Below are 15,276 nucleotides of genomic sequence, written 5' to 3' on the forward strand. Positions count from 1 at the left end.
GTGGGAGTGGCTTGTCGCATATACATCCCAGATGACATCGCCCCCTATGGATCCATTACCCATGCTCGTGAAAAGATTGAAGGACTGTCCAGGGAACTCAAGAGAAACTCTGGGGTGGACATTTTGTCCTTCACTTTGTGGTTGGGGGATTGGAAGGGTTTCCTTTAAGTGGGGGTAATATTGGGGATTGTGATTTTGCTCTTGTCACTTATTGCGCATTGTGTAGTCCCCCTCGTCAAGTCCACCATGTCCCAGATGTCTGTCCACGACAGAAGTGCCTGGAGTGGAGGATGATGCTGCCTGTTTACAAACCTATGGACTATGGGGACTCAGTGATGTGATTTGAGTATGCAGACCTGTAACCCCTGAGTGACTAGCCTCCAGGGGATCTGCTGAAGAGTTAACAAGTCCAGCAGGTAAGGGCTTAGCCTACCTGTGGGTACCTGGAGCTTGAGGAGGTCGCTCAGGATGGAGTTACAGGCCAGCAAAGCTCAAAGGGGGGAATTGTTAAGGAGGTCGCACTGGTTTCGGACGCCATCTTGACTACTGTCCGCCATCTTAGATACAGCGGCCATGTTCCCTGACCATTGTCAAGTTAATGTCATGATTCAAACTTCATTTTATGTAACCTGTTTGCTCGCCTGTCAGCTAATACCCATTGACATTTGATGAGAAGCCAGTCTGTCCTTGATAATAATATGATTCTGGAGCCACTTATCATCTCCTTCTCAGCAAACTAGTATAAACAATATCTGTGTACAAGGTCTCTGAGAACTGAGCACAATTAATTCACTTTTTTCCCAGAATATACTGATGACCAATAGCTTTGCAGTATACTATTCACACCCCTTTGATGACTCTTCTGTCTGATATATATTATGCATTTTGATTATTAAACGGAAGAAGATCTTGATTAAGAGATTGACGCGTATGTCTTGGTCATTATGTTCAATCATGAAAGGGTTAATTAGGACTCACCTTACAAAGGTCAAGAGGGCTGTTGGGGCCCTGCATAAAAATCCCTAACACAGGCCTACTAATACTCTGACTTGTACTACACTATTATGTGGGTATTATGCAAGTACCCTTACTTCTTTCCCAGTCTATACATTCAAATTAAAGTAATTGGGTCTGGTTCACTGGCAACCTGGGAGAGAAGAGGAGATCAGAGACAAGAAGGCTAATTTGCTTATAAAAAAAAAGGCTGTAATTAGGGTACAGTGCCTCTCTGGAAGATAATTTTAGGTGATATGGGGAGGAATTGTAACCCTTAGGGTGAAGACACACATGGCGTTTTGGGCCGTTTTTAGTGAATGCGTTTTCAGATCGTTAAAAACGCATGCGTTTTTAAAAAACGGATGCGTTTTTTAACGATTGAAAACGCACTTAGTAAAAACGGCCCAAAAACGCCATGTGTGTCTTCACCCTTAGGCCGGCGCCATGCGTGGCGCTTTGTCTGCACTTGCAAACGCAGACAAAGTCGCGCCCACCGGGGCGGGCCTCGGCGTTTCTATGGAAACGCCTGCGATCGGGAACAAGCCGCCGGTGTTTCGCGTTAAATTAACGCAAAACACCAGCGGCTCGTTCCCTCCGTTGATCCTTCTTGAGATGGTTCTACTCCTAAGGCCGGCGCCACACAGGGCGCTTTGTCTGCGCTTGCAAACGCAAACAAAGTCGCGCCCACCGGGGCGGGCCTCGGCCCGATCGCATCGGCGTTTCTATGGAAACGCCTGCGATCGTGAGCGAGCCGCCGGTGTTTTGCGCGACTGGTGGGCGCGACTTTGTCTGTGTTTGCAAGCGCAGACAAAGCGCCCTGTGTGGCGCCGGCCTTAATTGGAGTCCAGCTGTGTTTAACCCCTTCACAAGTGCCATAGGGGCTATATACGTCCTATTTGCACATGCCCTTTGCAGAAAGCCCTTATCTGTTGTTTGTGGTCCGATATTGCACCATGCAGGTAGCCTAAAATTGGGGTACAACACTGATGCTATTTTTCTAGTGAGTTGGGGATCACATTCCAGAACTTGCACAAAGTGAAGTCTTGTTTCCGTGTATTAAACTATTGAAAACGGAATACATTTTGGATATCTTTCCTGCAGAGGATCCATGCAACAGAGAATTATAATGTGCGTTTAAGAGTTGGGGTTTGTATGTATCATCGCATCTGTGTGTGTGGGGGATTGTTTCAGAAAAGTAATTTCTGCTCCAGCACACTACTAGCAGTGATCACTGAGTGCATAGGACATCGCTATGTGTACACATACCCTCCTGATATAACGCTGCCATCTCAGTAGTGTGACCGCCTTCCCGCCAGTCACGTGTCTCCACCGCTGCAGCCAATTGGATGATCGTCCTGTCACTCAGTAACCAGGAAGAGCGGCGGATGTGAGGCGATGTATACACTGGAGATGCCCGTGTACTGCCCTGCGTCACCCTCGTATCTAAGTAATAGTGTATGTAGCCAGGCTCCATCATGTGGCAGCAGTACAAGTACACGGCTTTACCGCCGACATTAGAGGGACCGGCCTCACAGCCTATAAAACCAGGTAACAGCCATCACGTACGACCTCTCATAGAATGTCGCTGCCCTCACACGTGACCCACATGTCCTCACACTTTAAATTCAACTTGTGTTGTAGACGCTTCCAAACCTGTAAAGATAAAATGTTTCTTTTGCAGTGCCTTCACCCAGAGGACTGGGAGCAGATTATAAGTCAGTCTTCCGCCTTAAAGGGCATCTACCATCGGGATGAAAGACTGTATGCAAATTAATCTGAGGGGCTCCATAGGTGTTAGTGGAGCCTGGAGCCCCTCAGACTCATTTGCATACAGTCTTTCACCCTGATGGTAGATGTCCCCTAAAATCTGCTCCAAAACCTATGCTCCAAAAATCTGCTTCAAAAATCTATGGCTGGTGCTCTGGCTTCTGCTGCAGGTATTCATGGATAAGGCTCAGTTTGCACCTGCATTTCAGCTGACTCCTACATCCAGACAATGTGACTGTGGTAATCTTCTTAGACTTGTTATCCATGGCTGCCTTCCTTCTAAAATCAACCTTTAAAATTATGCTAATGAGCCAGAATGACTTCAGGTGGCATAACCAGAACCCCTCCATTCTGCAGCTTCACAGGCTGTAACACTCCCCCCTCCTTACCTCTACGCCTTCAGCACTTCCCCCTCCCAAACTATGATATGATACTATGAATTTTAGAAGGAAGGAGGCCGTGGATAAGAGATATAAGAAGATTACAATAGTCCCAGTGTCTGAATCTGTGCGTTAGTGTCCCTGGTTTATCATGCTTGGTTTTGATGGTAGATTTCCTTTAATGGGAGCGTAACAGAAACTAAAAGTGGACTAGTGGACGGTCCTAAATAGACCTTTAGTTCCCTTTTATTACACATCCTTTATAAATAGTGGGGGGGGGGGGAGATGTGGGTTGTTGCACTATTTGTTTTCCCGCTATTAATAACATAATGTTTTAATGAACCTACTGAAAGCAGATGTGAACTTAGCCTTATTCTCCCATAGTTAGGTTCTACGTGCAGTAAATCTGCTACTGAAACATGGAAAGGAAAGTTCAGTCATTCCTTCTGCCTCCTGCTGTTAATAAACCTGAGACTGTCTGCAGCATTTCCACTACCTGTGTCCAACATATTTCCCAACATAATACATTTGTAGGACTACAGAAGCTACATTTAATTTCTTTTAATTAATTTGATTTTCTTTTCCTTTTCTTTGTAAAAATATATTTGGTTATTGAAACCATTTTCTTTTCCACAGATGCTTCTAACCACTGGTCAGTCTGGTGCTGTCACATTTTATTTACCTGTCTGTCATTCGGAATTCTTCTTATCACTTTACCCATTTCCATCTGGTGGTTCTTAAAGGTAAAGCAATTATCATTTGTGCACAGTTCTTATTAGATTCACAACATTTCTCTGACATTGTGCACTTTTGGCCACTGCAGACCGACAAATTTCTAAAAATCATAGACAAGAATGAGGTTCACCCTGCAAAATACTAAACCCTAGCCTGGCACCAAAAATATATACACTCACCGGCCACTTTATTAGGTGCACCATGCTAGTAACGGGTTGGACCCCCTTTTGCCTTCAGAACTGCCTCAATTCTTCGTGGCATAGATTCAACAAGGTGCTGGAAGCATTCCTCAGAGATTTTGGTCCATATTGACATGATGGCATCACACAGTTGCCGCAGATTTGTCGGCTGCACATCCATGATGCGAACCTCCCATTCCACCACATCCCAAAGATGCTCTATTGGATTGAGATCTGGTGACTGTGGAGGCCATTTGAGTACAGTGAACTCATTGTCATGTTCAAGAAACCAGTCTGAGATGATTCCAGCTTTATGACATGGCGCATTATCCTGCTGAAAGTAGCCATCAGATGTTGGGTACATTGTGGTCATAAAGGGATGGACATGGTCAGCAACAATACTCAGGTAGGCTGTGGCGTTGCAACGATGCTCAATTGGTACCAAGGGGCCAAAGAGTGCCAAGAAAATATTCCCCACACCATGACACCACCACCACCAGCCTGAATCGTTGATACAAGGCAGGATGGATCCATGCTTTCATGTTGTTGACGCCAAATTCTGACCCTACCATCCTAATGTCGCAGCAGAAATTGAGACTCATCAGACCAGGCAACGTTTTTCCAATCTTCTACTGTCCAATTTCGATGAGGTTGTGCAAATTGTAGCCTCAGTTTCCTGTTCTTAGCTGAAAGGAGTGGCACCTGGTGTGGTCTTCTGCTGCTGTAGCCCATCTGCCTCTAAGTTCGAGGTACTGTGCGTTCAGAGATGCTCTTCTGCCTACCTTGGTTGTAACGGGTGGAGATTTGAGTCACTGTTGCGATTTGAGTCATCTCAAACCAGTCTGCCCATTCTCCTCTGACCTCTGGCATCAACAAGGCATTTCCGCCCACAGAACTGCCGCTCACTGGATGTTTTTTCTTTTTCGGACCATTCTCTGTAAACCCTAGAGATGGTTGTGCGTGACAATTCCAGTAGATCAGCAGTTTCTGAAATACTCAGACCAGCCCTTCTGGCACCAACAACCATGCCACGTTCAAAGGCACTCAAATCACCTTTCTTCCCCATACTGATGCTCGGTTTGAACTGCAGGAGATGGTCTTGACCATGTCTACACGCCTAAATGCACTGAGTTGCCGCCATGTGATTGGCTGATTATAAATTAAGTGTTAACGAGCAGTTGGACAGGTGTACCTAATAAAGTGGCCGGTGAGTGTATATAGCAACACTACTTATAAAGGAGAAGCTCTGACTCATATTAATAAACTGTACAGCTTTAATTGAAGTCCCACAGTTACATATCAAATATCCATTTCACATGCACACAACAATGTTTGGGACTGTGAGATAGTCACACAAATTGTGGCTAATATCTGTTTTAAAAAATATGCTAATGAGCTGCAAGTGTTTAAAGGACACCTGTTATTAGGTCTGTGTCACTACTACCTGTTGCAGCAGATCACAAAGGCTGGGCCTTTATCTAGTCAATTCATATATTAATCATTCTAAAATCATCTATTCTTATTATGTAAATGAGGTGAGTCACATGATCAAAGGCAGTGATGTCACTCCTGTTACCCTCCTGCGCATGTCTGTGTGTAATGTATAGTAAAGTATTGCTGGTATCTGTGCTGCATCTCCTGACATGCTGCATCCTCCTAATACAGAGACACAGACATCAGTAATACATGTACCTGACATGTTCTGCTATATATAACATGGCTGCCTGGAGCTGTTGTATCTCTCCTATACACACACAGGCTGCAGGTGGCGCCAGCACCAGGAAGCACATGGAGGAGCCATTAAACCATTATACCTCACATCGTTATACAGGCTGTTAGTCATGCACTTGGGGTGTGGCTGTGCCTCCCACTCATGAATAAGCTGGACAGCTTGAATATGCTAATGACTCATTGGACATTTCACAGGTCATTTGCATACAGCTTTAGGACCTCATTGCTTAAGTTTACAGGCATGTAGAGGGACAATGAAGGGATAGAGCCAATGCTCTCTAATGGCAGTTTATGAAAATATATTTAGATTAGGGGGTTATTTTGCATGACAGGTTCTCTTTAAGGCTGCACAGGCAATAACATGCCCATTGGAACACTTGTGGCTTATTAGCATATTTTGTTAGGAAAAGGGCGCGATTTCAAACAATAACAGGGCCAGATCCTGCATCAGCGTGAAAAATGGATTCAGTCAGTGAAGCTGCTTTATATAGGTATGAATTTCCTGTAAATATCCCTCCTGGTGTTCCTTATAGCAGCAATATGCTGTGTTATATCATGAGCACCAAGTTTAGGTAGAGATCCAGGGAAGCCTTACAGAATAGCGATGATTGTAGCGGCCCATGTGTGACACTGGGATATGTGCGCATGACCAATACTGCCAGTAGATGTCACTATTACATAAGAAGTGCGTTCAGTGAATGCAGAGAACGTAAAGCCTAAGGGTACATTCACACGGCCGGCTGTCTGGGGGATGTATATGTGGCAACATATACGTCCCCATAGACGGCAATGGCAGCCCGGCGTGCTCCATCTTTCCCCGTGTGCTGTTCTCTATGGAGAGAGGAAGGGGTCACCCCTCCTCCTCTCCAGCACACAGTTAGCCGGGCGGGCATACAGTTGTGTGAAACTACGCAAATAGACATGATCTGTAACAGAGATGGATATCATGGGGGGAGATTTATCAAACGCCGTCATACGATGGAAGACCCCCTGCTAGCTGGCGTAGTTTTGCATAAAAACTATGCAATCCTTAAAGTTGAATGTTCATTTTGCGAGTAATTGAGATTGTTAGAAGACCTGATAAATGTTCCCCCGTATTTATGTAAGGGCGCTGTCCCACGTTGCGTTTTGGCTGCGTTTGCAAACACAGACCAAACTGCACCCACCGGGGCGGGCCGTGGCCCAATTGCATCGCCGGTTCTATGGAAACGCCTGCGATCGGTAATGAGCCGACGGGGTTTTCTATTACAGTAACGCAAAATACCGGCGGCTCGTTCACGATCGTAGGTGTTACCATAGAAACGCTGATGGGATCGGGCCATGGCCGGCCCCTGTGGTTTGCAAACGCAACCAAAACGCAACGTGGGACAGGATCCTAAGTTTAAGGTTATCTGCATGCAGAAGAGAAACAAATACAAATAATGAAATACATAAGTGAAGACCTTATAAAGTGACAAAAGTGTCAAATTTCCAAAACTGCAAGCTCCTTATGAAATAGAACACTGTTATAGTATGGCTGCAATATTATGACTTGCACAATCCACAAATAAATACAGGCACTGCAATGAGTTTAGTGCAACTATCACACATAAAATAGAAGACCACACAGTAACACCTTGAAAATAAAGAGAGGAGAAAAAAAAAAGACGAAGCAGGGTGCATATCATATTCTTTATCCCCTGATAAAGTCACTCATTACGATTTGTGTAATTGTGCAATACCAGAACTAAGATTTAACCCCTTAATGACCGCTGTATCGGGATTCTACGGCGGTCATTAAGGGTACTTCTTCTGACGTGTACGCCTTTCTACAGCGTCGCGTCAGAAGAAGATTTCGGGACATCGGGTCTTGCAAGTGCCGGTGTTGGGCTGTGATATCCTGTGATACCCGATCCCGGGTGTCTAACCCCTTACACGCCGCGGTCAAGTGTGTCCCACGTGGATCGGACTCCCCCGGTAAGCACATCCGATCCATCCTGCCGCTGCCCCAAGTCCGGCTAATGACCCGGGGCTTCCGGCTCCTCTTCTCGCCGGGTTCTGCCTTCCTGGCAGGACCCGGCTGTATGTAACTGCAGCATGCTCAGTTACTTACACTATACACTGCAATACAAGTGTATTGCAGTGTAAAGGCTTGAACAAGCGATCGGATGATCCCTTGTTCAAGCCAAAGGATGGAAATTGTAAAAAAAAGAAAAAAAAAGATTAAATCATTTTATAATATAATTAAATAAATAAAATAAAAGTCCCATAATCTCCCCAGTTACACATGAAATGCAAATAAAGTATATAAAACACAAAAACATGTACATATTTGGTATCACCGCGTCCGTATTAATCTGTACAATAAATCTAAATCAATATTGAACCCACTCGGTGAACGACGAAAAAAAAAAAACACGAAAAACTTCCTGCAATATACAATTTTTCATCAAACACCATCACAAAAAATGTTCTAAAAAGTGATCAAAAAAGCTACATTCCCTAATATGATACGATTGAATAGAACAACTCTTTACACAAAAAATAAGCCCTCAACCAGATCTGACAACAGAAAAATTCTAAAGTTGTCAATAGTAAAAACAATGCGATTTTCTCCAATATTGGTTTTGCTCAGTAAAATTGAGCAAAGATAAGAAAAACTATATAAATGAGGTATCACCGCAATCGTAGTGAACCGGAGACTAAAGATAAAATATTATTTTTACAATATGGTGAGCGGGGGAAAAAAAAGTGCTAAAAATCCAAAATATAAATTGATGATTTTGTTTGTGTCCCCCTTGAAATAGTTAATAAAATTTAATGAATAAGTTATAGACCCCCAAAATGAATTATCTATACATTGTATCGCATCCCGTAAATAATAAGCCTCATATGTTCGCATTACCAAAAAAATTTAAAATTTATAGCTTGTACAATGTGACAATACAAATCTGCTGTGAATAGCGCTGCTTTGATCCTATGCTCGGCCGTGCGCCCGTACAGCAGTTTACCACCAAGCATGGGGTATCACTACACTCGGGAGAAATTGGTCATCAAACGTTGCAGAGCGTTTCATCATTTAATTTATTATGAAACTGTCAGTTTTGGCCTAAATTAATGTATTTTCCAAAAAAATTTAAAAGTTTCTAAATCACAGGTCCATATTGTTTTAATCCATGTGAAACACTTAAAGGGTTAATAGACTCAATAGAAGTTGTTTTACATACGTTGAGGGGTGTAGTTTCTATAGTGGGGTAATTTATGGGCTTTTACTATTATTTAGGCCTCTCAAAGTCACTTGAAAGCTGAGTTGTCCCTCAAAATGTGAGTTTTAGCAATTTTCATGAAAATGAGAAAAATCGCACCTAAAGTTCTGCGCCTCATAACATCGTAGAAAAATAGCAGGAGGCATAAAATATCATCTCAACATAAAGCAGACATTCCGTAAATGTTAATTATCAAGCTTTTTGGGTAGTTTTACTTCCTGTCTGGAAAGCAGAACATTTCAAACTTGGAAAATGAAGAATTTTTACAAACTTTTGCCAAATTTTCCCTTTTTTTCAGAACGAAACGCAAAACTTATCACTTAAATTTTACAACTAACATGAAGTACAATGTGTCACGAGAAAACATTCTCAAAATCACCGGGATATGTTAAAGCGTTCCAAAGTTATAACCAATTATCGTGAGTCATGTCAGATTTGACAAATCAAGTCTGGTCATTGAGCTGAAAACTAGTGTCGGTGATAAGGGGTTAACATAGAAAAATGGGTTTGAGGATGAAAATAAGGGGCAAAAGAAGCAGCCCTGACAAGTTCCATTGGTGATACAGAAATAAGCAGACAGGGTCCTATTTCCAGAGACTCCATCTCACCATGTCGGATGTTTTTCTGCTGTGCATGTAGAGGAGGAGGCAAAGATACATTGTTGAAGAATTTCCTTTTCAGTCCCTGAAAAAAGGGAGCCAGGGAATGTTTGTAGAGAAGTATCCTGAGTACAGGCGGTCCCCTACTTAAGAACACTCGACTTACATACGACCCTTAGTTACAAACGGACCTCTGGATATTGGTAATTTATTGTACTTTAGTGCTAGGCTACAATTATGAGCTGTAACTGTTATCAAATGTGTCTGTAATGAAGCTTTAGTGTTAATATTGATTCTTATGACAATACAACATTTTTAAAATCCAATTGTCACAGAGACCAAAAAAGTTCCGGCTGGGGTTACAATGATAAAATATACAGTTCCGACTTACATACAAATTCATCTTAAGAACAAACCTACAGACCCTGTCTTGTATGTAACCCGGGGACTGCCTGTATCTGCTTCACAACCTGTAAGAGGCTCCAGGGCCACTGCCATAAACAGGCTGCATGAATCGGAGATGGAGAGAGCATGTGGTCTGAGAATGTAATAAAGTCTGTATTATATGGGGAGATTTATCAGAAGTGTTTGTGGTAAATCTGTTCTAGTTGCCCATGCCAACCAATCAGAGCTCAGCTTTAATTTTATACACAGCTGTGGTAAAATGAAGGCTGAGCTCTGATTGGTTTCCATGGGCAACTAGAACATTTCTGATAAATCTCCCCCTGTGTATCTTTCTCTCACTCAGCGCCCTTATATAATCAATACTAGCGTGTAGGTTGTGGGGACACAGGAAGTGTGTGTTGTCTCTCCTAGAGTAGTCTGTGTTGTGCCAAGGGTTAAGGAGTTGAAACAAGCAAAGGTTCTGTCGATCCTAAAGAGTAAGCTTTGTGGTTGACCAATAATCTGAGCACTTAAAGGGGAACAATAAACATGTACAGGCAGTCCCCGGGTTACATACAAGATAGGGTCTGTAGTTTTGTTCTTAGGTTGAGTTTGTATGCAAGTCGGAATTGTATATTTTATCATTGTAATCCCAGCCAGAACTTTTTTGGTCTCCGTGACAATTGCATTTTAAAAATGTTGGGTTGTCATAAGAATCAATTTTAACAATAAAGCTTCATTACAGACACCTGTGATAACTGTTACAGCTGATTATTGTAGCCTAGGACTAAAGCACAGGAAATTACCAATATCTAGAGGTCCGTTTGTAACTAGGGGTTGTATGTAAGTCGAGTGTTCTTAAGTAGGGGACTGCCTGTACAAGATGGCCGACTCAAGTAAGTTGACCTAGGTAACTTTCACCTATGTTGTCTCTGAATTTTTATTAGTATTCCCAAATGAGCTGTTTCCATAAAGATGGCTCTAATGCAGAGATGGTTATTAAAGGGAACCAGTTATAAAGATTTGGGCCAACAAACTGCCACTTGACATCAATGTGATCCTGCTGCCGTTTTGGATAACCGCATGATAGGTTTATTTTATATTCACTGTATATAGTTGTTATATTTGTAATCATTGTTGTCTTTTTCATTAATTTTCCATTTTGAAACAAAAATAAATTTAAGTACTATTGTTTTTAAACAAAAGAGCAGGCACATATACATGAGGCTCGTTTCACTCTACGGTTCCTTCCTTCCGTTCCTTAAATCCGTTAGAAAAGAGTGGAGGTTTAACAGTGGTTTAATGTATAACGTAAAAATGCTATTGACATCAATGTAAATTTCATGTCATCTGTTATGTTCCGTTTAGGTAGGGATCCATTATCCATGTGTTTTTTGGACAAAAAAATGATGGAGGCTGCAGTACTTTTCCTCAATTTGAAAAAACACATGGATACCGGATCCATGACAAAACTGACCATAACGGATCAGATGACATAAAATTTACATTGATGTCTATGGGAATTTGAACTTTAAACCTCCATTTTTCACTTTTTTTTAACAGAGGGAAGGAATGGTATTATGAATGTAGCCTTAGTTGTAATATGACATAAACTTTGCCAAATAGTTTCTCATCGCATATGTTATGTTAGTATCATGTTATTTCATCAGATTGTTCCAGATTATGAGAGGGTAGTGGTTTTCCGTCTTGGTCGGGTACGTCCTCCTAAAGGTCCTGGACTTGTCCTTCTACTCCCTCTTATTGACCAGTTTCAGAGAATTGACTTAAGAACAAGAGCATTCAGTATACAGCCGTGTAAGGTAAGAACACTAGGATTATAAATTCTTATGTACCTCTGTAGTTATCTATGTGCCAAGTACAATATATTCTTAGCCGCTTCCATCGCTTAACCTTAAGGGTATAATCTCATGGGGTTTTTTTTCACTGTAGGCATTGAAATCAGCTTACCAAAAGTTCTTCCCCCTTCTAATATGAATTGGATTTAAAGGTTACATCTGCCCCTGAAATCCCCATATTTAAAAAAGGCATATAATTAAAAACATAGGACTAAAAGATCAGTAAGAAATTGAAGTCATACATAGAAATTTTTTTTCCATTGTTAGCCCTCTTGGGTTAACCCTTCAATTGTGGTTATACGGTATGACTTAATCACTGGACTGAATGAGTTAATTAGCTGGAATCAGAATTCACTGCAGATTGTGTAGAGAGGGAAGGAGGTAAATACATTATGTGCATTTTTTAATTATACTTCACCTCATATATTTTCAGATCAAATCTCGGGATGATGTGCTGGTATCCATAGGAGCTGATGTACAGTTTAGAGTTTGTGATCCTATACTTTCTGTGCTGTCAGTCCAGAATCTTAATTTTGTTATCCAGAACACAGCAGAGAACCTGTTGGCACAGAGCTTGGGTCGTAAGTACTTCAGAGAGATCTGTGGCGACCGTATGCGAATTGGAGAACATTTTAAGGTACATAAAATATTGACTAAAATTAAATTATCCACCAATTCATGCAAGGCTTACAAGAAATACAGCTTTCCACAAGAGAACAGAAATTTATACTAAGGCTTTATTCAGACGACTGTGTGCTGAAACCTGGGAATGTTTGCAGCCTGTTTTCTCGGGTGGAGATGGCAGGGGGCGGGGGCTAAGCACTCCTAACCCTCCCATCTCCATAGGAGCATGTATTTATGTGCAAAATTTACAAGAAAACTGCTGCAGAGCATTTAATAAATGTGGGCTTGTGTGCACACGCAAGGAACCATTACAATTTCCGTTCTTCCATAAGTTCAGTCTTAAGTTCGAAAATAAACTAAGTCAGCTCACTCTTAGGTTACATTCACACTGCCGATATATACGGCCGATATACGTCCCCTATAGACGGAAATGGGCGCACGGCACCCTACGAGAGCGGTACGGTGCAGCACACGCGCGGACATGTCCTATCTTTTCCCGTATTATGGCAGCGTGCACCATACATCCCTATGTAGAGGGGCGGGAGTGAGCAGTGCTCACCCCCTCCTCCTCTCCCCGCGCGCTGCCGTTGCCCGCCGTGCTACTGTACAGCGGGCAACAGTAGTGTGAATGTAGCCTATAGGAGTGTAGGTATTTTTTATGAATCCCCTCACTTCGGATGATATATCAGCACTACTCTTGGTGAGGATGTTTCAGCAGACTGATAGTTTCTGAGAATTTTATTTCCACATATAAAAAATAGTTGTACATCCTAGTAAGAACCAAATGTTTCAAACCAAACATGTGTTTGCAATTATGTACATTGATTTTATAAATATGTAAATAAAAAAGTGTAAAATACATAATCATTGCTCTTATCTTGTCTGGTCTTTTGTTTTAGGAGGATATTAATGAGCAGGTGAAGCCATGGGGGGTTTGTGTGGAGCGTGTGGACCTCCTAATGGAAGCTGTGCAAAGATCTCATGAAGAGCATGTGACTGTACCCTTCAACCCACTAGTTGGAAACCCAAGTGGTGGAATAGAGCAAATGATCATGCAGTTTGTCTCAATGGCCAAGCAGGTTTCAGCAACAGATACAAAACCATCTATATCATCCCCAGGTTTAATGTCTCTATAACTTTAATATAATATACTGTAGTGTGTATATAAATTGTGTGGCTAATGCAGTAATTGACTCAACAGACCCTCAAAATTAACTCTACCTTTCCTGAAATACTGTTCCATGTTTTTGATTACCTTGTTCACATGCCATTTTTAATTATTTGCCAGTATTACGTGTATTTCTGCATTTATTTTATTAATCCTGTAGCTTAAGTGCTTTTTAAGCCAGGGCTACAAGGGAAACCATTTTTACCCATGACATTTCACATTTGCAGCGAAGTGAAGCTAAGCTTTGATACTGAGCTGTCTGCTGTGAGAAGGGAGGGGTTGAGCTTTATCACACTGAGCTGCTATGAGATGGGAGAGGGTGTGACTGAGGTTGATGGAGCTGTATTGCACTGTGAGATGGTAGGGTGGGTGACCAAGGGGAGATTAAGCTGGATCACACTGAGCTGTCTGCTGTGAGATGGGAGGGGTGAGGCTGAGAAGGGGTGAACTTCGTGGCAGCTTTCTGCTGTGATATAGGAGGGACCAAGCATGGCTAAGGCTCTCTGGGTCCAGAATGTCAATATCATTATCCTGGAAAACCTTTGTAATACCTATCTTTGCTTCATCACAGATTTCTCTTTACAAGATTTGCTGTCACGCTTAGAGGGAACCTTATCAGAATCACTGGTCTCTGAAGTTAGGTCTTCTTATCAGATATATGTGATCCATAGAGATCAGAAGAGGTCTGCATGTTTCCTGGATTTAACATCAGGTATGTGTATGTAGCCATCCATTGCCACCAATCATCTGTCTGTTCATGTTGTGTTTTCTTAGTTCTTTGGTGCATTTTCTTCTTGCAGGATCCGGACTTTCTGGCATGGGAGTCCTTACTTCTCCACCAGATGTAACCCTAGAGATCACAGAAGCTGACCTCCTGTCTCTCATTCAGGGCGATTTGAATCCTATGACTGCTTACACGACAGGCCGATTACATGTCACAGGGAATCTACAGACTGCTATACTACTAGGGAAGGTGCTATCCAAGATGAGAAGCGTCTGAAGCTGGTCCAAAGTTTCTAGTTTTATAAAAGCTTTTTTATGTGAAATGTATTTATTATCATATGGACTACTTTCTAGCTTTAGCGTTTGAACTTAATCCTTTATTTAACAGCCTTTTATCTGTATAGATCAGGGTATTATAAATGCAGAGATCCCAAATATCAGAGGATTTTGGTAATAACATTGTTTTAATGGAATAAAGAGAAATTTAGAGTTTTATTTTTACTTTTTGTTATTTTCTGAACCTTTTTTTTATAGTGTTGCAGGAGGGGATTAGAGGTTGTGATACATTGCTTAAAGAGGACCTGTCATCCATATTAAAGGCTCCTAGTGCCACATCAGATGTAGCAGTGTTATGCTGCTAGCGTTATTGGAAACCTCCGATAATGCTAGGAGACACTGCCACGATGTACAATAGAAACGCCGGACCGCGCTGTAAGCAATCTGGTGTATTCATTCTGGTGTATGTCACTCCCATTCCATAGGCCAGTGGTGACAGCCAAGCTTTATGTGGCAGTCGCCGCTCCCTCATGCATACGTTCGACCTCATACATCGTGGTCCGGTGTTTCTATTGTACAGGTGGCAGTGTCTGATAGCGTTATCCAAAGTTTC

At 42.1% G+C, this 15,276-nt stretch overlaps 1 protein-coding gene across 2 annotated transcripts; it reads left to right on the top strand.

Annotated features, from left to right (window-relative positions):
• The first annotated feature begins 2,307 nt into the window (after positions 1-2,307).
• Positions 2,308-14,888, top strand: STOML1 (stomatin like 1). 2 transcript variants are annotated; one of them, XM_072147935.1, is made up of 7 exons: positions 2,308-2,544; positions 3,780-3,886; positions 11,687-11,836; positions 12,306-12,509; positions 13,396-13,615; positions 14,236-14,376; positions 14,465-14,888. In XM_072147935.1, exons 1-7 carry the CDS (start codon positions 2,472-2,474, stop codon positions 14,662-14,664), a joined length of 1,095 nt encoding a protein of 364 aa, XP_072004036.1. In that variant the 5' UTR covers positions 2,308-2,471; the 3' UTR covers positions 14,665-14,888. The 2 variants fall into 2 exon arrangements, with proteins under 2 accessions (XP_072004036.1, XP_072004037.1); XM_072147936.1 differs by lacking the exon at positions 2,308-2,544 and having other exon boundaries at positions 11,668-11,836.
• The last annotated feature ends 388 nt before the right edge of the window (positions 14,889-15,276 follow it).

This window comes from Engystomops pustulosus, chromosome 4 (assembly GCF_040894005.1).
Source record: "Engystomops pustulosus chromosome 4, aEngPut4.maternal, whole genome shotgun sequence".
Classification (NCBI taxonomy): domain Eukaryota; kingdom Metazoa; phylum Chordata; class Amphibia; order Anura; family Leptodactylidae; genus Engystomops; species Engystomops pustulosus.